General features: G+C 41.5%; 1 protein-coding gene across 1 annotated transcript in view; it reads left to right on the top strand.

The window, feature by feature from the left end:
• LOC128707413 (cytochrome b5 reductase 4) overlaps window positions 1-24,746 on the top strand; it is a 31,330-nt gene extending 6,584 nt beyond the window's left edge. Inside the window, exons 2-5 of the mRNA XM_053802365.1 lie at window positions 16,325-16,540; window positions 17,856-18,945; window positions 20,697-20,786; window positions 24,491-24,746. Of these exons, the coding sequence (XP_053658340.1) occupies window positions 16,325-16,540; window positions 17,856-18,945; window positions 20,697-20,786; window positions 24,491-24,746 (1,652 nt within the window). The remainder of the gene's footprint in view (window positions 1-16,324; window positions 16,541-17,855; window positions 18,946-20,696; window positions 20,787-24,490) is intronic.
• The last annotated feature ends 318 nt before the right edge of the window (window positions 24,747-25,064 follow it).

Below are 25,064 nucleotides of genomic sequence, written 5' to 3'. Positions count from 1 at the left end.
GGAACGATACGGAAACAAATATATCTGTACAGTTGTGTCACTATTGTGTAGAGGACCTTAGAGCAGTGGAGCAAAGAAGCTGTGAGAACTCTTTTTTTATATTTCTAGTTACCAGAAACACAGTCTCATGAAAAGTGTCCGCGCAGAAGGTACAGAAAAAGTTAGAAGGTTTGTTTTCTTTTACCATGTCGGAGCGGTCGTAAGTAAGGACGTGTCCCACCTAAATAACGAGCCAAGGGAGCACAACGAATGCTAAGCTTACGAATGACGTATTCCTCCAGCTTTAGTTTGTTTTTTTTCCCTCCCCATTGTGATGGTGTTCCGTAATCTTGTGAAAAGTAGAAAACCAGCTAGTGGCCGCACACATTTCTCTGGGTTTTTTTATTTGTGTCCTCACTTTAGTATTGATTTGATGGAAATCCCTTCGGAATTTGATATTGTTGTTTTGGTGCTAGATGTCGGTTACCATCCGCACTAACGTTTGACGGTGACTCAACAGGACGAAAGTCGCAGCAAAGGGGGGAAAAAAGCTACCGAGCTGGTAAGATTTTTTCGCAACAAAGCATATTGTCCATTGTTTGATTAACTTGGCGAGAGAAGTTCATGCAACGGTTGGTTAAAACTTGTTCGTTGTGCACTGCCCGTCGGATTTGTTGGTTTTCGTTCGACTTATTGACACGCTTTCCCATGTTGATTTAGTCCAATGTAAAGCTTTTGTGCAATAAACATTGTCCAGTCGAGATTCAATTCATTTAATTATATGAGTTGTTTACTAATATAATTAAAAATGTTTTAAATTGCCAAATTTTAATCATATTCTAATTTTCTGATTTGTAATATTTTACATTTTTTATTATGTTTCGTTAAAGTATTTAAATAATGTATAATAATATAGTACAAATTTGATTCATTATAAATTTTTATTAATATTAAAATTCTCATTTGTGATTAGTAATTTTTTTACATTATCTATAAACATCAGAACACCTTTTTAAAAAATGTTTTATAAGGCTATAGAAGAAACTACGAACTCGGAAAATAATTCATGTCTACAGTGCAGGGGTCGGCACACGTTTTCTGCTATAGGTTCAGATAGTAGAAACAGCGAGTTAAAGACACACGAAATAGATGGTATCATGAAACTGTTCTTAAAATCATCCAAGCTGTATTGGTTCTGCTGGTGCACGTCTTATCTAAATAGTTACTAAAAAAATGTCTGCTGGACTTTTTTCTTTTCTTTCTTTTTATTACATATTATTGTTTACATTACTTTTTTTGCTTTTTGTTCCAATGTTAATTGGCTCAAAACTCTTAGAATATCAGCGAAATGTGAAAAAAAACGTTGCAGTTCAGTCGAATTTTCAAATCATTAACCAATCTCCACTATGCTCAAGCCCAATATGGTATCGTTAATCATTACATCAGGATCATTAGGTTTTGATTTATTATCATCATAGCACATTTTCTGAACTTCGCATCGAAGCAAGCTTAGTAAGCTTTGAGACCGTCCAAGAAACAATTGGTAGAGAAAAGACAACGTTTAATTTTTTTTTTTAAATGTAGACAAATATAAAACATTTGATGCCGATGATGATTCATATATATATACATTATTAGTGTCGTGGTGTAGAGATTTTGTATTGTTTATAAAGTCTTTCGAATGTTTCTATCGCGCTGGATAAAATCTTTCCACGGGGCCGCTCACTTTGCCGACCCCTGCTATAGAGCGCAAAATTGGCCTCATTTGCAAGCACCGTGTCTTGCGTGAACGTAGAATTCCACCAAAATGGCACGCTTTTCTTCCACTACGTAAAGGTTATGACACGTTCGCTTTACAAAATATACATCCATTCATCTCTCGAGCACGCTTTCTTCCATTGTGGCTCTCCGTGACAGTTCGAACCTTCATCAAACGGGACATGTCTTTAATCCCAGCATTAATATCTCCACCTGCATATTGCGGGGAAAGGCATCCAATTCGAACGTCCGTGACTTGGAGCGATCTTTTAAATCCTTACCATGATAGCTACAAAGGTGAAGAAACTGAAGATGTTTAATGCTTCGGAAACAAATTCTACCCCAATGCTCTGTTCGCCTTTTGCGATCACCATACCGACCGGTGCAAATTTGAAGTCGAAAGACAAGTACGTCGAGATGATGAAACGACGTTAGCCGGTTGTCCGCCATCGAAGAAGATGAAACATTTGCGCAAAGGAAAGGAGCTTTTCTTGTTATGCCCACTCGAGGGAGTCTATTGCTATTCGTTTTCCTTTTTGTCAGTCTTGATGCCAAAGAGCATAGACACCGGTGTGTAAACTGCGCGTAATAGTACTAGCATTCGCGTAGCTCAAGTTTCATACTATCGACCTCTTCACGATAGCTGGTCCTCACCGTTCAGAAACCTTCCTAACACTGGACTCATTGCTCTTGCTCCGCTTTTGCGGCCTAAAGTGGTGTCTTTTTTCCGCAAACAACAAAAAGAAAAAAAAACAAAATAAGATCAATTTTGTTGCTTCTGTGTAATTCAATCTGAAGCGTTGTTGAAATTGTCTACGCACACACACACACACATTCACATCAAACACTCAGCTCTCGCCATTTTCCGCCATTGCATATACAAATTTTTCATTTACATTTCGTTTTATGCTTAATAAAGCGAATAAATGGGAAAATAAATAAAATTTCCATCCCTCTGCCTAAGGGCGCCGACAAAGAAAGAATAATTTCAAGTCTCCCGCGACATCATTTTGTTTTGCTTGGGCTAAGTTGTGTTCCTCTCCACATAACATAGAATGACGAATGAACGACAAATGCTACGTTGAAAGAGAAACAACAATATTGCAGAATTCTTTCTGCTTTCTATTTAATTTTATGTTCTTTATTGTGAAAGTGAACAACAATTTATTACAATCACTCTACAAATTCCATCCCATTAGGCACCTTTTCCATTTCCAATTCCAGTGCAATTAGGTGTACGGGATTTGTAGCTACCAAATTGACGCTCCAAATTAATCCCATTGCCACACACTCGGAGGGACCACACTTCCTACGCAAAGAGCACGTGGCACACCTGAGCACAAGCCACCATTCGTCAAGTATCATTAGTGTAAGGATCCGCAGAGTATAATCGCATCATCCGAATTTGCTCCGAACATCGCCGTACGCAATTTTCCAACACGTTCGGCGGGTTCTTCGTTTTTTTTCTGCCTGAGTCTTTGGTCCCTTTTCCCGCTAATGGTGACGCTAATTCACACAACCGGTTTGCTGGCGGTTCCTTAGTACACGGTAGGCAATTAATTAGAAACCCTGCCACGGGCCCAAGGTACGAACGTGAGCGATATAAAAGTTTTGCAACATCCGCCCACGGTCGGGTCGGGCTAAACCCCACCAAGATCCGGTGTGTCGGGAAAGGATTATGGAGCTTACCGAGGGTCACGCGGGTGCTAGGCAGCCCGTCCCGTCCGTGCGGTCGGTCTACCAACTGTTCCGTTGGCGAATCGGTCGAGTCTTTACCAATTTTCGTGATTCATTCATCGGTCGAATTCGTGTCTGCCTAAATGCCTTTTATTCGCGTATTTCGCGAAAGCTTAATGAAAGCAGACACTCTTAGCCGTGAACGTAGTTGAGTCGTAAAATACTCCCCCGTACAGCATTGTGGGGGATGATCGTCTATGCTTCTTCAAGGTTGTGTCTTCATGTTTTGGTAAAGAGTTTGGAAGTGGCATTAAAACACTTATAATTATTGCAATGCATCGCTTTTAAATGAATATCTTTCCTTATTATTTATGATGATTAAACTAGTTCCGGTCTGGAATAGTTCCGGTTCAATAACGAGATCTCTTGCCCCGGTTTTTGGTACTTCTACAGCAAAGATCGTCTATCCGGCTGCGTTGCCAATGGCTCCAAAGTCGGTTCCAACTTAACTTAACTTAAAGAGCTAGCTCTGAACTTCACACGACAGGACCGGTCCAAAATCCCATCTGGACCAATCCCCCGTAGGCAGGACGGACAATCCGGCTTCAAGGAAATCAAGGAAACTCTGAACTAACGACTACTGGGTTAATCTGGAGGTGGTTCCGTATAAGTAGCTCCGAAGTCAGCCTGGCGCCGGTTCCAAACTAAAGGTTCCGGAAGCAGCCTGGAGCTGGTTCAGAACTAACGGTTACGGAGGTCAGTTTAGAACTCCAGAATTGACTTCGACTTTTGCCCCGAGAGGGTACCGAGCTACCAGCTCCGAACAGTTCCAAATTAGTAGCTCCGAACTGACAGCTCCGGAGTCAGACTGGAACTGGTTCCGAACTTTGACTCGTTCTCGTTGACTTCAGCTCAGAACCGTTCCGCTTGTTGCGCACTAATGGCCGCGGAATTGACTTCGACTTTAGTCCAGAGGTCGGTTCCGAACTAGCAACTTCGGTGCCAGCTCCGACTTCAACCTGGGGTCAGTTCCAAACTGACGGCTCCAGAATCGGGTCCAAACTAACAGCTCCGGAGTCGGCTTTGAACTAACGACTGGGGAGCTGATTCTGTAGTCAAAACTCTGGATCTGACACTGTCTTCAGCCCGAGTTAACGATTCCGGATGCTCGGAGTTGGCTCTGGTTTCAACCTGCCTTAACTCCAGTAGTTAACGGATCCAGAGGTGCATTACTGTAATTGATTCAACAGATTAAATGTTTGGTTAAATAAAACACTACGTAAATAGGCCAACAAACACCAGGCATAACCTGTAATAATTCGCTAAAGCATTTAAGAACGGTACTCATGTCGATATATTATTAAATTATGTCATCTTTAAACCTTTCATAACATAAATTTGTCTCGTAAATAATACCCTAGCAAAAATGGTGTTATATTAAAGCATTCCTCAACAAGGTGGCAAGATTTTATCGCATTTCGTTAAACGGATCCCTCTGTTGTTTGCTTGTTTTCATACACCACCACCTCTATGGATCAATCTTCCCGCACACTCCCAAACTTGAGCAAACCGAAATCCATCGATTATCGCCTTCGACATTATCGTTTGATAGGAGTCAACCAACAATGCTCTCACGCGCATACCTTCACCTGGATCTTTGTCCACCACGGACGAACGTCATCTGTGCAAACCCACCTAAACGTGACGGTTTTAGTGTTACCGTTCGAATACACTGTGTGTGTCTACGCAGCGATGTCACATCGTTTGACAGCCCATCGATTGTAGGGCGCGCTGTCAGGGCTAGCATACTAATCATTTTCCTCCTTCACACTCCCGCCAAGAAGTCGGGTTTATTGGAATTTTCTTTTTTTTGTTGTAAATGTATATTATTAACGTACATTTGACCGTAACACCAGAAGGCAATTTCGGCAAGAAAATTTCTCGGATTCGTCTTTTTTTAACGAAGATTTCAGAGGACGAATTATTGTCCACGGAAAGTGGAAAATTGGATATGCCCTATGCCTCAAGCATTGTTCGCTTACTAACGTTTTCTTAACTCAGTATGAAATTTCATGGAAGCTTGAACAAGCATAATTTTATACTATCTCACGGCGAGTTCGGAAAGTTCCATTTCGAATTTGCTCAAACGTCAAATATCGTGCCTCATCGTGCCGTTTTCATCAACTTCGCCAACTCTGCTACTCATCCTTATCACTGTGCAAATACTGTTCTGCACCGGCTCTTGTAGCTGTGGTTTGCACTTGCCTAGAGCAAGTGTGTGTCTATTAACATTCGTACGTATTGAAAATGTGCCCAGTCATAACATTCGTTGTTAATGCGCTGGAGCATATTCAGACATCACGTACCACTACCATTGTGCTACCGTTTCGTGTGCCTTTGTCCCGCTTTGTCACTTTCCATTTTGTCTACCGCCTGTTTCACTTATCTTTTCCAACGTTGGTCGAACGAACACAATTAAGTATGAAAGTTTCGCTTCAAACTCATTTGTTTGTCTGCTTCTTGCTGGAGGGCTTGGAGACTGTTCAACCGTCGGAATGCAGGGCCATGATGGTCTATTGTTTTGGGATCATTGCGAGACAGCCCAGCATGTATGTGTGTTAGGATTTGTAGTATTTGTTTTTCTTATTTTCTAAGCATTAGTATTAAAACAAAAACCGAAGTTCCTCCTCGGGATTTGCGTGCCTGTAAGATCTATCTACAATTTCCTTATCAAAAACTCAATTTACGCCACATCACCTGCAAGCGACAAACCGATTGTGAAATGTTTATACCCCGGAGGTTCTTGTGTTTGTTTTTTGTGTAAAGAAAATTCTACCGTAACGGCAAAACTCGGTGCAAAAATGAGACTTTTGTGGAAGGCGGTGTGTAAACATTCACCCAAGAATCCCTTCGTAGGCCGCCGCTTCGTGGAAGGTATTACGCTGTGACCGAATGGCCCTGGCTCCGCACTGGTGAATGTATTTATGAAAACAAACATTCTTTTACCGGCGGGAATGGAATCGAACCAAATCGGACCCCGGGACCCGTTTAACACTGTCCCGGACAAAATCTCCGCCTTACCTGGGCGGTGTCCTTTAAGCTGTTTTGGGGTTGCGATAAAAAAAAACCCGAGCCGGACGGACTCCTTTCATGGTCGAATAAATAATGTGCATTCGCTCTGGGTAATGTTTCACCATCCAGCGACCATCGTACGTGGCCCGGAACGCAAAACGGTGCGTTGAAACCACTTCAGCTTTCCAGCTGTGCCAACCCCCGAAATCGTGTGGGTCCCAAGTGTTACCGCTCGTCTGTGATGTGTGCATGTGGATGAAAAGATTTTAGTACCTTCTTGTAGCTCCTTCGACATAAGGAAAAGCAACAATGAATGGGTTTTTTGAAGAGATTTCACTAATGTCCCACTATGAAGCTAACGCCATTTCTACGTTGGTACGTATGGACGGCGTATTTGATGTATGCTTACCTTTTCCACCATTGGCAAAAGGCTTCGATCATGGTGTTTCAAATGTTTTAGATATTTAGCGAATTTAGGGATTAAAATATGTTTAATTTTGTGAAATTGTGTGAATTGCATGTTGTGTTTTTAAAATTTAGGAATCCTATTAAATCTTAATCTAAACCCGTTCGTACACGATCAGTGATCTTCAGTAATGCAAGCACTATCAGCGAAGTTTCGTGACGTATGAACGATGCATAATGTGCCATTGCTTATTTAAGGTCTATTTGTGCGATTTTGTTAATGCTTAAATGAGCTATGCCATTAAAAAAATCTGCACTTGATCTGAATAGATCGTCTGAAGAATCTAGCAAAGATAGTCGATCTAATACTGCGAAACTCCAGGACTTATCTAGACCAGGGATCTCAAGTTTACTCATCCCAGTATGACATTAGGAGGTCTATTACATCCAGAAGATAATAAAATTATCCATTTAACTGTTCCTTTCGAGAATTGATGTCGGTGAAGCTTTTTACTTCGTTTTTCTACATGCTCTCTGCTGCATGCAATACATGTGCAGAGGTTGAGAGGATAGAGAACAAATCGAATTTCAGAACTCACACATTTGGTTTTCAGATATTTCTCTCGTTTCACTGGGATTTGGTGATGTGTGTGTGGTAATGTATCTAACAAAAGTCGTTTTACAGAGTAAAGCCCTCTAAATCTCTATCATGAAGATTCTTGAAACTTTTAAAATATCGAGTTTGTAAGAATATCCTACCTGCAGTACGACGACGAAACACCGACACGGACGACCCACATTACACAATAAAACAGCTTTAACATTTACATCTTCACCAACGATAGCACAACAGGCTTCGCCAGCATGCACGGGATAAGGTAAAAGACAGGGAGGAAATGCTTTAAAATGAAGCACTCTCCTCACAATGTGACTGAAAATACGCCAAAGAACCGAACTGTAATAAAATAAAATAAAAAAAAACCAAAGTACTTTTGACATTAATGCCAAGAAGCGTAAATCAGATGGGACACCACCATGCAAATCACATTCTCAAGAACGATTCTGGAGAAAGTTAAGAGATTCTACGTTCTCAAGGCATTACTTCAGGCCATTATTAGGGGTTATCAAGTTGTGCCAAACCTTTTCTGCCTGATGTTTGTGTTTAAATTATTCTTGAAAATATCAAGAATAAATTACGATAGTTGGAATTTGGAACATTCTCTAAGGTTTTGTAACATCAACAAGTGTTGTAGACCATGACGGACGTATTCATTGAATGTCAGAATTATGAGCGCATGACAGTTTTCGTAACGGCCTAACGATTCTTTTGAGTTTTAAGAGTTGACAGCAAATAAAATAAAAGCTTTATAACGAGCTTTATTACACATTGTCCCCCAGCAACTTTTACGTTTCCTTCAGATCATCTGCTAGCCTTCACCTTGTTATTAATGATCATTTTATGTATACAAGTATAGGATGTCATCAATCATTTGTTGCGTATCACCAGATCTGGCTTTACTTGCTTGTCCAAGAGCAATATCTTTCCAAAGAGTTTGAAAGTGCACCAACCGTCCAGAAAGAACCCCCATTATCATTTAATGCATTCTATTAAGCGCCATGGAATAGAACCGAAATAGAAACGTAAATAGCTAACGATGATGCTGTTTGTTGCTGCAAATAGCAAACCCAACAAGGCAGCTTCCATAAAATGAATGAAACCCATTCGTGGATGGGTTTTGTATGCAAATTTGAACGATAGAACGGTTGGCCCGTTGTAACCGCTTTACTACTTTGGGCCAGTCTTTTACTTTTTTTTTACTGAGTTTTACGATTGCACAAAAGGTCTAGTTAAAGAGACGACGGGGGAAAACAAAAACAAAACAAAAAAAGTAGGAAGTAGGTGGTAAGTTTAAAAAAAGGAGAGCTTTTTTCTCGCGACTCTTTCATCGGCAGCTCGTTTGGTGCGCAGCTTCACTAGCAAACTATTGTTTTTTTGTTGTTTCGTTTCTATAGAGAGATTTTCTATTCGTTAGCGTAAGCGACAGCCATGTTTTCAGTGTTTGTTCTAATTGCCACGCGTAAGGAGTGGCTTGGCGATGAGATGCAATGCTGTTGCTAGCAATTAATCTTTCTTGCCGTTGTTTTGTTATTGTTGTACGAAAGTGCAACCAACGAAAGCACGAAAGAAACACAAATTCCAAAGCGGCAAAACTGGGAACGAAAAGTAGCCCGGCACACAATGGCCATGATTTATGCACCATGCGCCGTGGTAGCGAGTGCACACGTTGCACCAAGCGACCAAAGGGTTTATTATTCCCTTGCCCATGGGAAAAGGAGGGCAAAGGGGTACGGGAGGCGAAACACCACCAAGACGTTCGAACGTAAGGTTGGATGGTTCTGTGCATCAACGCCTCCGGTTGACAGGATAATGGTTTCTGACTGAAGGTCAACTGTGCAAGAAGTTGCCAAGTTGTTTATCGCTTGCAATTTGCTGCGGAATGGAACGTTCATTTCGGCTAGCTTCTTTTATGTAACGATGACTGTTGTGTTGTGGCCGAACCCAGCAGTGAGCATGTGCTTTTTTAGTACTATTGTGTGTAAAAAATCGAATAACTGCTACAATAATCATCTGTACTCCCATCCTCCTACACCGGTTTTGCGTGTTGTTCGACGGCTAATCCCTTCTTATTGAATTAAATGTAAAATCTACTTCGCAATGAAAAGTTTTCCGAAAAAAAAGGGCAAGGAAAAGTGGAATGCTGAGAAGCGGCGTCGTACGATTTCTTTGACCCGCAAGCGTATTTGCTTTGTCGCTATAATCAGATGATGAGCTCATAAACGAACGCAAAACTTTGACTAGCATCCCATCAGACGAGACGGGACGAGGCAGGCAAGTTTCTACAATGGTTACATTAATAATCGTAAAAGGAGTATTGTTATAGAAATCTTATTATGGCAGGAGTCAAGTAATGGAGACATAATTTGTCTAATTATTTAATGCGAATTGAATATTTACCATGCAAAATTTTGGTTATAAAAATAATTGTTTATACTATAAAGGTCAAAGTTTGTACTGTGAGTTAAGTAGTTATGAGCTATAATTTAAAAATGCTATAAAAAAGATCAATTTATGTCATAATTGAATTATTAAATTTAGTATTTTGAACAACGTACTGTTTTCTTTAAAAATAAAGTATGAATAATAATTAAATAATCCCCCAAAACGATTATGATTACGATAAGCAAATTTAAAATATTTTATCTAAAACACATTATTTCGTGATGCCACTGAAAGAATCCCTGGAATAAATAGCAGCACACAACAACAATGAACGCTTTCCCTCTATGGCCCTCTTTTCTTCTGTTGCGTGGCGAAGTAATTAAAATAATAATTAAAAGTCTTTCTGTTGAAACGACCGGGTGGCCGGTTTGGATGGTAAAAGCGGTCACATGCGTATTAAGTTCATCGAATCGCTGAGTCGCTTTAAAAGATTCTTTTTTGAGGAAAAACGTTTTACAAGGCTTATCACTTAAAACAACTATTTAAGTGTTTATTATGTTTGTATTATCATTATATATTATGAAAGGTTGTGGTTAGGAAAGTTTAAAAATTAGCTCACAAATTAAATTTCTCGCTGAGCAGAAATTGCGCGTTTGTTTCCCTTTCGATAACACTTTAACTGCAACGTGTTAGACAAACAGGCTTTGCGGAATTCAAATGTAATCGTTCGGACGCACGTTCTCGTTAACCATTACCCTAACGTTGTTAAGGAAATTTCTAAAACCCCCTAAGGCATTCCCTTTCTCATCGAAACTCATCACCCAACAGAATGGAACCCCAAAACTGAGCTAGAAGCAGAGCAGGAAATGGAAAAAGTTTTCCCGGTTTGAAGTATGCGTGAAAAAAAAACCCTCAACAGATCACTGCTATTAAAAGCCTTGCAGGCGTAAACATGAGCTTTTTTGGGTTATTCACGTAGTCAATGGTGGTGCAGTGCGCTGTAACGTGGGCTTGATTTGAAAATTATAATTGAGTTTCGTCCTACTAACCAATAATCTACCCCGTAGTTGGGGGACACATTGCAAATCAAGTTTGTAGTCAATGAAGTGTACACTTGCACGTCAAATGATGGGAATGAATCGTTTATGATGCGGTACTGCGGTACCGCGCTAAGTCCCGATCGCACACTGGGGTGAGATAAGTTGAGCGTACTTAACATTCAAAGGCAAGGAATTTCCACCTGGGGAAAACACAATTTAAACGCCACACGTTTCCGGGCAGCCGTTTCAGCGTTCAGCTTGCCGTCAGCGTTCGGTTTGCTCATCGACGTCATAACTTTAGCCGATAAGTGGCACAATTATGATCCGTCAAAAACAATATCTAGTGCTAGGGCCAGGTTCCGACACACTTGCGCCTGTGTGCTGTGCCGTGATTGATGATGGTTAGAGGTTAGGTTGGTTATGGTTGCTTATCCAAACGCTTTTGATCAATCGGTTCCCTTCAATTGCCCTTTGAATGTTTTATTAAGTCCATGAAGGTACTTTATTCGATTTAATACAGCCCAATGATTAATCGTGTGCTACATACAGTTTTGTTGTAATATATTACATTTGATAACCATTTTATAGTGTACTGTAATAAAATTGCCTTGGAATAAAAATACGAATTCTCCACTTTACTGCGGCTGGTAAAATTGACTTGGCTTAAGCTACTAATTGCCGAACGGTTGAAGCAAACTTCAACCGGTTACGCACCGACAGTTAATGGGCTCAAACAGTTGAGGAAATATGTATGGAAATACATTTTCCTTCAATTATCTTCAAGTTTATATTAGTTCGACGGAGTAAACCCGGTTCAAAGAGGGAAACCTTAGAACCTTGTTTTTTTAATTTTTTTTTTATTTTGATCAACTAAAAAGAGTGTTTGAAAGCCGTGTTTTTTTTTGTATGAACCTCCATCACTTAGAGAATTCTTCAAATTTTTTGAACTTCTGCCATACTGATGGAGGCGCCCAATACTTGACGGCAATAGGTTACAGTTCATTATTATTATTGTTGTTTTAGAATCATCCGCCGAAGATGGCTTATCAAGGCAATACAAACATGACTTATATTCAACATTTATATGAGACTTATTACGTAACGCGTAACATTTCTTTAAACGAGGACAGAGAAAGACATGTTAAAATTGAATTTAAAACGGCGGATCATGGCTGTGAGAGGAGCCGGCCGTAATCCGTATTGTATGCGGGAACGTATACAATGTAATATTTACTGGTGCCGTGCGGATTGTCTCCGGGTTGTTAAATAAAGTTCACCCAGAAAATAAGGATCGTCAACGGTTTCTAAAAGCAGTCCTGCTATAAATGTAGCCTAATGTTTTTTTGTTTTGCCTGTGGGTTCCGCCGATGATCCAGTCTTTCCAGGCCTAATAGTTGATACATCGCACGTTAAAGGATGACCGAAGGAATTTTCCTTGAGCCGCTTCAAGACTATTTATCCACTCGCTTGTATATAGACAGCACACCGTTGAACAATACTCAAGTAACGATCGAACCAGAGAGCAGTTTAAAGCTTTTAAACACACAATGTCGTTAAAGTCTCGAGTCATTTTGATAGTTAGTTTATAGTTAATCAGGAGAAACCGCTCAAAAGGGAGTAATCTGTTCAATTTCTCAAATAATTGTCTTTTGCTTTGCGGTAGAGAGTACCAGCAGTGTTATCTAATTATCATTGCTCAGTTAAGCAGGTCTATTTTTTCTATCAACCCGTTCCCAATCCAACCCTCTTGATAATAAACATTACCAATATCTTCTGCAGAAATATTGTCTTTTTCAGTCAGTGTTAATCAAAACCCCTCAAATTCTGCGTTTAATTTGTATGTGAGAGCCTTTAATATAAATAAAGCAAATGCTTTCTATAAACGAATTTCTAAAAAAAAGCCTTAAATGTTGTCATTTTCTCCTAAACCACCAACACACTGCTGGCCAATTTTGTGTGTTGCAAAGTGTTTCGGGAGTATTCTTGCGAGCAGCGGAGATTAATTAAAACTCCATAATGCTTTCATATCTTTAGTAATACCATTTAATTATGCTTTATCGGAGAATTATATTCAGTGTTTGATTCAAACATTGTAAGTAAGCTATTTTATATAATACTTTTTGTTTTGCTAGGAAAATGTCTATACCCCTGCACTACTCTTGTTTTCATTTTAAAGCTGTATGCGAAATGATGCTATAAAATGTATTACCATAAAAGTGTCATTCTGTAACACTCACTCAACGAAGCGAACATTCGTTTAATGCTGTTAATTGACGTAAATCGCTTCATGCACTTGCACACGCTTCAATTCCATTTTAAATTGTCGCTTCAATATGGTCGCGCCACGGGCGTAATAAGTATCATTCCAAAATCGATTTCATCGGCTGTTAAAAAGCCATAAACACTCACCATTAAGCGGCGGGCCGGAGTGCCCGCTGACGTCAAGTCACAAATCAGGCCAGCTGAGATGGCGAAACCATTTATTGTACGGTCCGTGCCCCGTTAAGCACTCGTCGTCCTACCGTAAAATAAGCTTCCGCATGCTCATTAACCCGAGTAAACAACGGAACCGGTCCACGGCAGCGAGGCAAAACGGTTCAAATGGGTAAGAGATTATGATTAGCTTCGAGCGAGCGTTAAATCGCAAACCAAGCATCCGGACGGCCTCGCAAACAAGACTTCTCTATAGCTTCGCGCTTTGTCGTCCGAATTGGAAAATTGCGACGCTGAAGATGATTTAAGATTCTCTCGGAGGGTGGGTCCTTTTTGACAGTGCATCCGGAAGTTTATTACACCATAATAAGGTATTGTGTGTGGTCCATCACCACCACCGTGGGGTGTCTTATGAGAGAATTGAAGAAGCGAACGCAACACGAGTTCCATACACTGCCAAACAACCGTGACGGGGCCCGGTGTCTCGAGAAGCGTTACAGTACACGCCGACGAGTTGTTTTCCACGTCCCAAACCGGCAAGCATTTCCCGGGAAATCAGACGATAATAGATTTTTCAGCACTCTTCTGCGTGGGTATGGATTGTGTGTTTTTCTTCAGGGAATTTTGGGCACTGGGTGCTAGTGTCATGCCATCTTTCCACAAGCGAGCGAATTTCCCAGAAAACCGAAATTCTCATCCCTCATTGTGGGGAAAGCATAAACGGAACAGAGCGCAAAAAAAAGACGCCCGTTACCATTCAATGGAAATAAATAACGATTCATGTGGAACCGGAGCTACAAAAAATAAAACAGCTCATTCGTTAGAGTTTTTCTCTGTGCCATTTTCCCTGCTCGCTGCCTAACGTACTTTCAATCTTCTTACACGGTGTCGATCGTTGCGATGGGTTCATTTGGTGTTGCTTGTGCTCGAATCGTTGTTGCTGAAGCCTGATGATTCGGTCGGCTGAAACTGATCCTAATAGGATGTAGTTGTGTAGCATCCGTTATTGGCTAACATACTGCTGTGGTTGCCGTGATTGGAATTGGATGTGGATACGGTTCTGTGCCAAAGCCAATGCGAAAAGTTGAACATTTTCGCACTGGCATGGCGTGGCTCAATACAAAAACATTCGGCGTGATGTAGTTTGTGACGACATCGGAGGTTAAGCACATACGAACGGGAAACAAGGCTGCGTTGTTTGAGTTCAGATAGCAATCGGAAACGGTTTAGTCAATATTTGATGATGAACCCCGAACGACCAGCTCGATAGAGGTTTGCTAATGGATTATAAAGCATCGTAACCAGAAATGTAGCTTGCAAAAAAAATTCCTTGTGGAATCAAGGCTTTAGTCTTAACAAAGATATCCCTCACGATAAGGTAATTCTTTTGCACAGGATAAGAAGATGCAATCTCCGTATATTCATCAAGGACCTAAAAAGGAGAGATATCTGTAGTTTAAAGTAGAATGTTCATAATCTCAATCCGATTGAAACCAGCATCAACCAAAGATGATCGCAGTGGCGGATTTACTAGTGGACAGAGTAAAAAAAAATATAAATAACTTTAATCTTCCCAACCCCCCGTTCAACATGTTCCCAAATTACATAAAAGAACTATGTGCATCAATGTAAGGGGTGTAAAGTATGTAAAGAAACAAACAATACGTCACATAAACAAAGTTGGTAACACACTGAAAAATATAAACAATAAATAAACATAACAATACACAAATATGTAAACAAATAAAACTACCAAAGCTCATGGAAAATAATGAAATTTAAATATTACATACAATATATGGAACATGAATGAGGTTAAGGCAATGGATAATGTGTTATTATGTAAACTGAAATAATTTAATCAAAACAAAGCATACAAATTCAATATTTTGTACACCTTACCCATTGCCATTCTGGTGGGACCATGTTTAAATGTTGTACCTTGAGCCCCCTTAAGCGCTTTGTGTTCCTGCTTTTGAAGATTCTAATATATCTTGATTTTCTTAAAATTGCAAAAAAATAAAATGCAAACGAAAATGGGAACATCATCTCGTACCTATTTAGTATTAGAAAAATTCACTATCCGTGAACAAAGCAACTTGCTCCCGCGTGCCACCGGAATGGTATGCCGTCGATGAAAGGGAAGGGATATGCATCACGTTTAAACGGAATTCCTGCTCCCCTTCTTCTCCGTTTGGCACGTGTTGTTCATTGAATGGCAGGTTGGTACCTCGGTAGGAATTTCCATTGCTTCATATTTGCGGTCACGTTGTCCATAGAGATGAGCATATTTTGTCTTCAATTTGAATGCTTCTGGAGGTTGGACTGGACTGCTGCACCCATGATCCATCGCATCGCATTAACCATAACGGACGAGCACTGAGCATTCGTTCGCTTATCCTTCCGACCGTAATGGATGTACTCCATTCAAGGCACTGCCTATCCGGCGGTAGCCTCAAACCCCCGGGATGATAATGATTTGCTTTACGCATGGATAATAAATTATCATTCACGCAGGCTCCTCAAATAAAATCCCCCCCCTGTTAGTGCTTGTGGTTCGGTTCGGACCCAAACTCGTAGAACTCTTCTATTTTGCGGTCTTGCGAGACACGGTTTATTAATGTTGGATCACCCCCAAAATCGAACACCCAACACCGTGCGCCGTGAGCTGCCCTTTACCGTAAAGGGAAATTATAAAGCACAGACAGAAGGGGAGCACATTTTGCGTGACAACAGCCGGATATTCATAATTTATGATCAAAAGCTTTAGGCTTTGCTCCCCGTTAACGTTCATCATCGATGGTGCCGTCAGCTGAGAAAGCTGAGCGGGAGGCTTTTTTGCTGACCCTTTTCCTCGCATTTTATTCGCTTCTTCGTTCTGTCTGTCGAGTCCTTTTGCCCCAGCTTTATATCGACCGGTTTTAATGTAGTGTGGTTTTCTTTCTTCCCATTTCCACAGGCAACCCGCGGAACAAAACCGCACTGAAGCCGGGTCACTCGTTGATGGACTGGATCCGGCTGGGCAACTCGGGCACCGATCTGTCCGGCACCGGGGGTCGCGTAGTGCCGGTCACCCATGCCGAACTCGCCAAGCACGACCGGTCCGAGGACGCCTGGATGGCCATCCGGGGGAAGGTGTACAACGTGACGCGATACATGAACTTTCATCCCGGAGGTAAGAAAGACACTTGCTTTCCGGTTCAATGGACTTGAGGGTGTACGCTTATCGGGCATTTAACGGAAACTATTAATAAAAAAATACCCCCAACTAGATAAACATCGCAATTTGCCTGTGGTGGGTTTGATTTATGACAAACATTGCTAAGTATATGGCATTATTTTTCCAAATGACATCATCTCGTTGACAAAAAAATTTGGTCCCTTTGTTGGTTGGATCAGACAAAATGATTGGTCATGTTTGAGGATAAATATTTCGCATTCTACACTGTCATGTTTTCTGCTCAATGTTCGAAGAGTTTTAATTGACGTGTCATGTTCCTCTTCTAGACTTCTAACAACGAAATTAGCATAATCCGTTCTGTTCCCAGAAAACCTTGGAAGACCCTCAACAACCAATTCGATTTTGTTTATAAATTCATCCGTTTGTATCAATCAAAATGGTAAGGACCTTTTAAAAGAAACTAAAAGTGTCCAAAACGCCCACAAAAATAGATTCTCACTGTTAGGCCTTTTTTCCGTTCGGAGCTATAGCTGTAGGACGAATCTGATTTAGATTCATAGTTCTCCTGAAATTTCCGCAATCATAGGGATCCTGGACGATATTTGTTAAATTCAACAATCGAATGCTACCAATACTCCAAATGTGGAATGTTCAAAGCGTGAAAAAAACTTGAATTATTCATTAATCTTAAGAAACTAACGTATATTTGGAGTACTTTAAATATTCATGAATATCTAAATTTTTATTCGGTCTCAAATTAACAATACTTAAAATACTCGATGTGTTTACAAATTGCTAATGCAAAAGAATAAGAGCGATCTTCAATTATTTATAAATCTTCAGATATTAATGAAACATAAGAAATTTCTACAATTTTTGTAGTCTCGACTTATGATTCAAATGACTGTTCTTTTTAGTAGTCGAAATCTGTATGGAAGACTCTTCTGCATAGGTATATTAGGCACAGCAGTACTGTTTTACATTGCAAACACTATAAATTATTGGAGGAAACATATTTAACTGTGGAATTTGGAGATATCTAAGGTCTAATAATACCGGATTATTTTAACGATTCTGGTCCAAGTGTGAAGAATGTAAGGAAAATTCATTCGTATTCCGGATATATAACTATCGTATCAGAACATTGTTGAAATTATTTTCTACCACGAACTTACTTTGAGTTCAAAATGCCATTTCAAGATGACTTGTAGATCGTTATAGTGTTAAACGAAAGCTCTGCCTTACGACCATTTGCACTATCGCATCTTCACCACAGTCACTAATTGGTTCGTTTTGTTCCCTTTTAAAGGTTCCGATGAGCTGATGCGAGGAGCCGGCAAGGATGCGACGAGACTGTTCGAGGAGGTGCACGCCTGGGTTAACTACGAATCCCTGCTGGCGAAGTGCTACATCGGTCCGCTCCGCAATACGGTTACCATCAATCTTGCCGACAGCACTAATCCCAACAGTAAGCTCCCACCGCCCCCTCCGTCGTGGACCGCAAAGGCTTCCAAATCAGGCCCATCCTCGAGCGTGACAACCACCAACTCCTCGCCCACACCGTCGGTCAAGGATACCCTCGATACGGCCCCAATATCACCGCCACCCCTGTCGATCGTCAGCTCGGCCAGTGACGATTCGCTTAAGCTGTCCGTACCGATCGTGCCACGATTCGACTGGATACAGAAAACGTCCGAACTGACGCTTATCTTCTACACCCGTTCGCTTGCCAATCCGGGCGTGATGGTCGAGTGTGTGGACCATCTCGAGGTGACAGTTAACATTCTGGTCGAATCAAGCGTCCAGCATCGGTACCGGTTCCATCTGGCCAACAACGTACGGTGGCCATGCACCGCCCGCACATCGCTCGAGTCGGGCAAAATAGAGCTGATGTTCAACAAGCTGTGTCCCGCGCTGTGGACCAACTACGGCCAGATGACGTACGAGCGGCGGGAGAACTGTGAGCTGCAACTGCACGAGTACGATGTGGCAACGCGAATCGAAATTACGCACGATTCGTGCGCATTGCTGTTGCGTCCGAAGAACAACAGCCTGCTGCAGGTGACACCGGTCGGCTACCACGTGACCGTTTCCGCCTCTATCGAGGGCGAGTACGTGTCGCGAAGTTACACACCCGTGCCGGCCAGCTGCGCGGGTACGGACTGTCCGGAAACGTTCATACCGCTGCTGGTTAAATCGTACCCGGACGGGTGTTTATCCAAACATCTTACACGGCCGGTACCGCTCGGCACGTCGCTGCAGGTGTCCCAGCCGAGTGGAAACTTCCTGCTGAGCAAACTGCGACATCACAATCGATTTGCGCTGCTGGCTGCCGGCAGTGGACTGACTCCAATGCTCGCCTTACTGCACTATCTGCTCGAACGGAACAGCAATCGGATGTAAGTGAAGGAATTCTGCCCAAAAGAAAGCAAAAAAAAGATTACGTTTGTAAGCTTTCTCTCTAGTTCTCGCGCAGAGTTGGCCCCTTTAGTCACCCTTAATTTCATCTAACAAAATACAGAACAATTCCCTTCATTAATATCTTGGTGGTGGTTCTGTTGTGTAAGGGAAAGATTGATATTAATCAATTTATTACCACCCAGCACACATACAAGTTTTCCTCTCGTAACCGAACAGAAACCGACAAACGCGCACCATTCACTTTGCCGAAAACCGGTTTCCGGTGCGGTTGTTTTTGGCGGTTTTCCCATGGTTAAACCGCTTCGCTCGGTTGCAAACTAATTGGAAAATAAGCTCGGTTGAGTAACTGCGGTACGGTGTGTGTGTGTTTGTGGATGGTTGGTTGTAACTCACGCGTCATTAAAATGACGGTGAGTCGACTATGCGGGAACGCAATTCAAACCACAAGGCTGAATAGAGTGCGCTTTTGTGCAGACTAACGTATCCATCTTCTGGTTTGATTTCATTGTGGTGTGATTTCAAACTTATGTGAAGCCATTTTTTATGCCTTGCTGTAAAGCTTTTTGAGCAGTTTTTTTTTCGAACACAAAATGAAACAATCAAATGAAAATAAAGGCAACTTTAATTCAATTATGTAATAACATATTCCACTCGAAGCGAAAATATTTTTTTTTCCACCCCCCAGGAGGAAAACAGTTGGAACCGACAGAAACGATAAATGGTTGCATTTTTATCCATACATCACATGTAGAGATCAAATAAATACAAAACAAAGCGTAAACATCCACCTGGTACCATGGAATGTATTGGGTGCACAAGTATGGGTTTAGCATTTTTTCTTAAAAATTTGCAGTTTTGTTTGTCTTTCTAACTGTCTGGAAAAAAAGGAAGTTTTGCTCAAAACAACTTCTTGCCACCAAACAAATCTACTCACATTTTTTATTTCCGTCTTGCAACCAATTCTGCTTCAAACCAATAGCTGTGGGGCCACGAACGTTGAGACTTTGTCTCAAAACTCTTCAGTCACTCAAAACCCCTACAAAAATCACTCAAACCCAAAGTTGCATCTTGCGATTTTCCTCACATTCAGTCCCTCCAACTGTCACTATTGGCGGCCATGTTGGATCTCTTTTTGACAGTGACAGCGCACAGTGTGTGACGAGTAAAATGTGTTTCATTTATTTGTATTCCTTGTTTATATTTTGTTTTTGGCCTAATTTTGTGGAAAATATAAATATTCATACTCATTCGAAAAGTGGCTGAGGTTTTGAGTTTTGAGAAAATCATTATCGCTCGTGACTCCGCAGCTAATATGCTCGCTTTCGAACCACCCGTTAACAGTTCGTAATGTGTAATAAGCTTCTACTCCCCTACTTATATCATGCATGATATAATGTCGTGCTTAGTCATATACATTTAAGCCGTTTTTCTTTTTCTAAGTCGTTTTTCGTAGCTCGTAATACATGATCTCCTTTTGATCCCACCAAATGCAGAGCATAATTTGGCAGCGAATGACTAACAAATATCCAAACACCTGATATCTTAAATTCATGTCCCCGTAACGTTCCGGGGATGTAATCAAAAAAACGCTCCAAACTTACCTGTACACCCAATATGTAGTTCCTACTTTAACGTTGACGTAACTCAATTTTTGTTGCACTGTTGTGTTGTGTATTGTTTTTTCTTCCCCTCCACATTTATCCACTCTTATTTTTTGCCCCCTTCACAGAGAACACATCTGTCTGCTGTACTTCAACAAAACCGAAGCGGATATCTGGTGCCGAGAGATGCTGGAAAATTTATGCAAAAAGGACAAAAGGTAATTTATTATCTTGAATCTGATGCTCTGCTCTGTTACGTTCGTGTGGTTGGTCTGCGCTACGCCGCATCTTACACCTGGCTGACGACGCGTACGAGGTACACCGGTCGTTCGGATTCTTTTGCATTGCTTTGTTGTGGTTGGGATGGAATTGAAACTATGGTCACTGTTCCTGCTTGGATGACGCAAAACGCTCCGCTTCGGGAGGAGGAATACGCCACACGCTAGGGAGACGCATCGGTTTTCTCTGCAACGAATTGAAATCGTTCCAAAATCATTGACACAAGGGCAACTAGCGATTGGGGGGTAGCTGCGGTGTGCCGAGAGGGGACCAATATGGAGGCAATTGCGTGCCTGCACACCACTGTTACTCCCATCTGCACCTTCATCTGCTTCCGCCTGAACAGTTTATACTGAATTATTCATGATCTAAGCTCCTTCCAATTGGACTAACACCGTACCGATAACGCGCTTCGCGATCCAAAACGGTCCTATTCCAATCATGCTAACTGAATGATAACGGAGGGAAACACTCAATGATGCAGTGAGTGTAAATATGGAGAAACATTTTGGATTAACCGTGCAAACGGATGCAGCGTTCCGCGGTGAGTGAGAACTGCTCGATACGGGCGGATTTGATTGCGAACGGAAGCAAGAAACAAGCTGTTGGTTAGCGCAGAATTTTATGAACATGTTCACAAAACGGTGTGTGTTTTTGTGAAAAATTAATGTTGGTTCTCCATGTGAAGTCTTAGTCAGACACTACTCCAAGAGAGAGTCTTAACGGTCGATTTTGATTTAAGGTCGAGCAACTTTAGAAAAATGTTTGGAGTTTGGAGTTGTTTTTTTGACAGCAAAGCCAATCTTTGAAAACCGGGAAAAAGAAAGATTTATCGGATGACAATCCATCACAAATGTTTAACGTACTCTCGCGTGGCTTTGAAGTTGCGTTTCGCGTCGCTTTACAAGTGTAGGAAAACGAACCGGACGGAAAAAGCCATTACAGCTACGGGTTTCAACAAAGACAAGCTTGTGGCAAGAGGCAACATCATTACTGGTGAGGAAATGTGGAGGAATCTGGACAGCTTGGGTAATATGCAGAAGGAACATTGACGTTTAGTAGAGGGTTTTTTAAAGTTTTTAAGTTTGAAATATTCAAAGTATATTTCTTCTTATATATATCTTCTTGGCCTTTTTTAATTAATGTCAATGTGTATCAGCAAAGTCTTGGGAAGATACCGTAAATACAATTTCTATTCGTTTTCAGTGTATCAATCAATAGCAAATTCCGCACAATAATTGTAGCTACAAAGTTTAGCTATGAAATGAAATCCCCTTCGAAACCCAATTTACTCCATGAAACTCGCAGTTAACTCCCCTCGGCATATGGCGAGAACCGTTTTATACACGCACGCAATAAAATCGGCCAACTATCGACAGGATTTCCCCCGAGCCACCCTCGCTGAGATGAAAGCTCAAAATTGCTCTCCAGAGCATCGAACTGATCGTGTTTTGACAGTCGATTCCAGTCCAGAACTTCACCACTCCCTGCTGAGCATCCGCACCGTTAGTGTACGAACGGTCCGAATTTCCTGTAATGCTATTAGCAAACTTGTCGACAGCATCGCTCACAATTGGTGAACGACTGATGCTGTTGGATATGTGGTATCTTCAACTTGGATAATCTTTCTCTCTTCTGTTTGCTAGCCAACGGTTGTTGACAGTTGAGGGAATACACGCTTACTTGCTCGCTAAATCCCGTACAACAACTTGCGCTAATGCGAAAGCGTAGTGGGATTTATGTTCCATATTCGAAGAAAGTTTATGTTCCAGTTGACGAATTATATCGTTCGTGAGTAACTTCAGGAGAGTGATGAAATTGTCCGTAGTGGTTATGACATTATGTCGTTATATTGCCGTATGTCGTTATATTTAAATTTGGGAATAGATAGCAATTATCCAGTTTGAGTGTTTTCTATAAAGAATGGTCAGAGATAGAGACAACCGTTCGCTATTTTGCTGGGAGATCACCAATTACTGTTAAAAGTGAGCGTAGTTTGGAGATGAAGTTCTTCGCAATCGGAGATTCTCAAAGTACTGTATAAAGGTGGCGAATCACCAAAATAATGGTAAATCCTGCTATAAACTGTCGTATTTAGCCACGGGTAAATAAAGTCAAAGCAAATCAGAAATGGTCGGTCTAGATCCCTTGAGGTATAATATTAAGGTATATTATTATTGTGCCGGCCAAGACGAAGACCACCCCGGTATGCTAGGTTTGTACTATTTTAGTTGTCGTATACTATTTTAGTAACAGTGTACTATTTTACTCTGCTGCTCTACTTTTTCAGTATCTGTATACTATTTTAGTATTTCCCCGTATACTGGATTTGTGCTACTTAAGTACGGGGTTACTAAAATAGCATCCCGACATAATAGATAGTTCAATCTGGGGACTTTTCGCGAACTGTTCGTACCATCATTTGGCGTACGAAGAACGTTCGTTCACTTAAAAAGGCTGATCGAACTGCACAGGTTTAGTTGTTGTGACCCAACCCTAGGAAGTACCCTGCACAATGAAGGCGTGACGGAATGGGTTTTGAACAAGAAAACGTTTTACAATCTTTAGAGCAATTTAATTTAACTTCCACTGCACAACTCGCAAACACGGAACTATGGACGTAAGGATTCTAACAACAACCACCAAAAATATTCCCCTGAAAACCTTGCCGAATCACCTAACTGATGGCTAGCATTAATTAGTTCTTGCTTTATGGGAACGGAAAAGCTTTTGTGAAACTAAACCGTAGCTGCTGATGATGTTGCTGAATCACTTGCAGCCCATATCTAGAGAGTGTCTGTAGAATGCAGAGAAGCAAAGCCGGAAAATCGCTTGCATGAAAAACCTCTACCCGCCCGTATTGCTGCAGCATCGATCGGACGCGCTGGTAAAAGTTGTCCATGCTGGGAAGAAGTAACGTTCCATTCCAGAGCACGACGCTCTATCCTTTCCACGTTCGCCCGACAATTACGTTTAATCTAACTTGAGCGTACTTAGATGCTTCGGTTACGTGCCAAGGAACCACCAAGCGTTACGGTTCACCCACCACCATCCCGAGGACCCGGTCCGGATGTGCGCATATCGAATTGAGCGAACAGTGACCATCCAGGATGTATGGGAAAAGTGCCGGTTGGGAGATGTGTTTCTATTTTAAGTTGGGAGCCAGAAATTAAATTAACATATCATCTACTGCTGCTTCTTCAACGACAGTGTGCTTTAGTTTTGCCTTGTGGAACGGCTAGGAACGGAACGAGCAAATGGCGAGGATCGCTGTCGTATAATTTCCTTACTTTATGCACAAGAAATTTACATTCCAATGCATTTGCTGCTGTGTATCGTTGGACACCCGGGAACGAAACTGTTGGGACCATTGTGAGTTCCTTCTACAGAACAGAAGCTTGGAAGTAATAGATTGATGATGATTTACAAAACACTTGAAGAACCAAATTATTACACAGTGCGTGGAAATGGTTATTAAAATACTAAATACTTCCAGTACCAGAGATGGAAATTCGTGGAAAAGCCAGACCGCTTGAACTGATTTTTGCCTCAATCTTCCACACTTTATGATCTGCAGCGACACAATATAATAAATCGAATTCTAACTTTTCCCTTCCGTTTTTATCCCCCGCTTTCCATTCAGATTCACGCTGAGACATTACCTATCGGAGGTGGAACTTCCGGACAGCGATGGTACGACGAGTGACGAAAATCGTTCGACCTTCGTCCATGGACGCGTGACACCGGACATCATACGTCAGCTGACGACAAAGGATTCACCCCTGTACGCCACCTACCGCTGCCTGTGCGGACCGAAACCGTTCAACGAGCTGTGCCAGCAGTACTTCCAACAGCTCGGTGACGATAATCCGAAGCATCTGCACTGTTTTCAGGGTTAGTAAGGCAGACGGACAGCGTTCGCCATCCCTACCCGACGTGTGTGTGTGTGTGCGACGACGACATTGTGATAGAACCATTACCGCGTAACATACGGGGCTTGTATAGTATACCCCCGGTACACTGATTGGCTGATATGGCACGAAAAGAAATTCCGAATTTGAACTCATAGCAAGCAAAAAACGATAGAGACACAGAGTGTTACAGTACGCACCGATAGTTTGTGTTAGCGCACCGTAAATGTGTAGCAACAGTGGCTTTATGCACCTACAAACCGGCACGTAGAGAAGCGCTTCGAGCAAGCAAAAACGAAAGGGCAC

Source organism: Anopheles marshallii, chromosome 2 (assembly GCF_943734725.1).
Source record: "Anopheles marshallii chromosome 2, idAnoMarsDA_429_01, whole genome shotgun sequence".
In the NCBI taxonomy this organism is placed as follows: Eukaryota; Metazoa; Arthropoda; class Insecta; order Diptera; family Culicidae; genus Anopheles; species Anopheles marshallii.
This window is presented reverse-complemented; position numbering and strand designations above follow the sequence as displayed.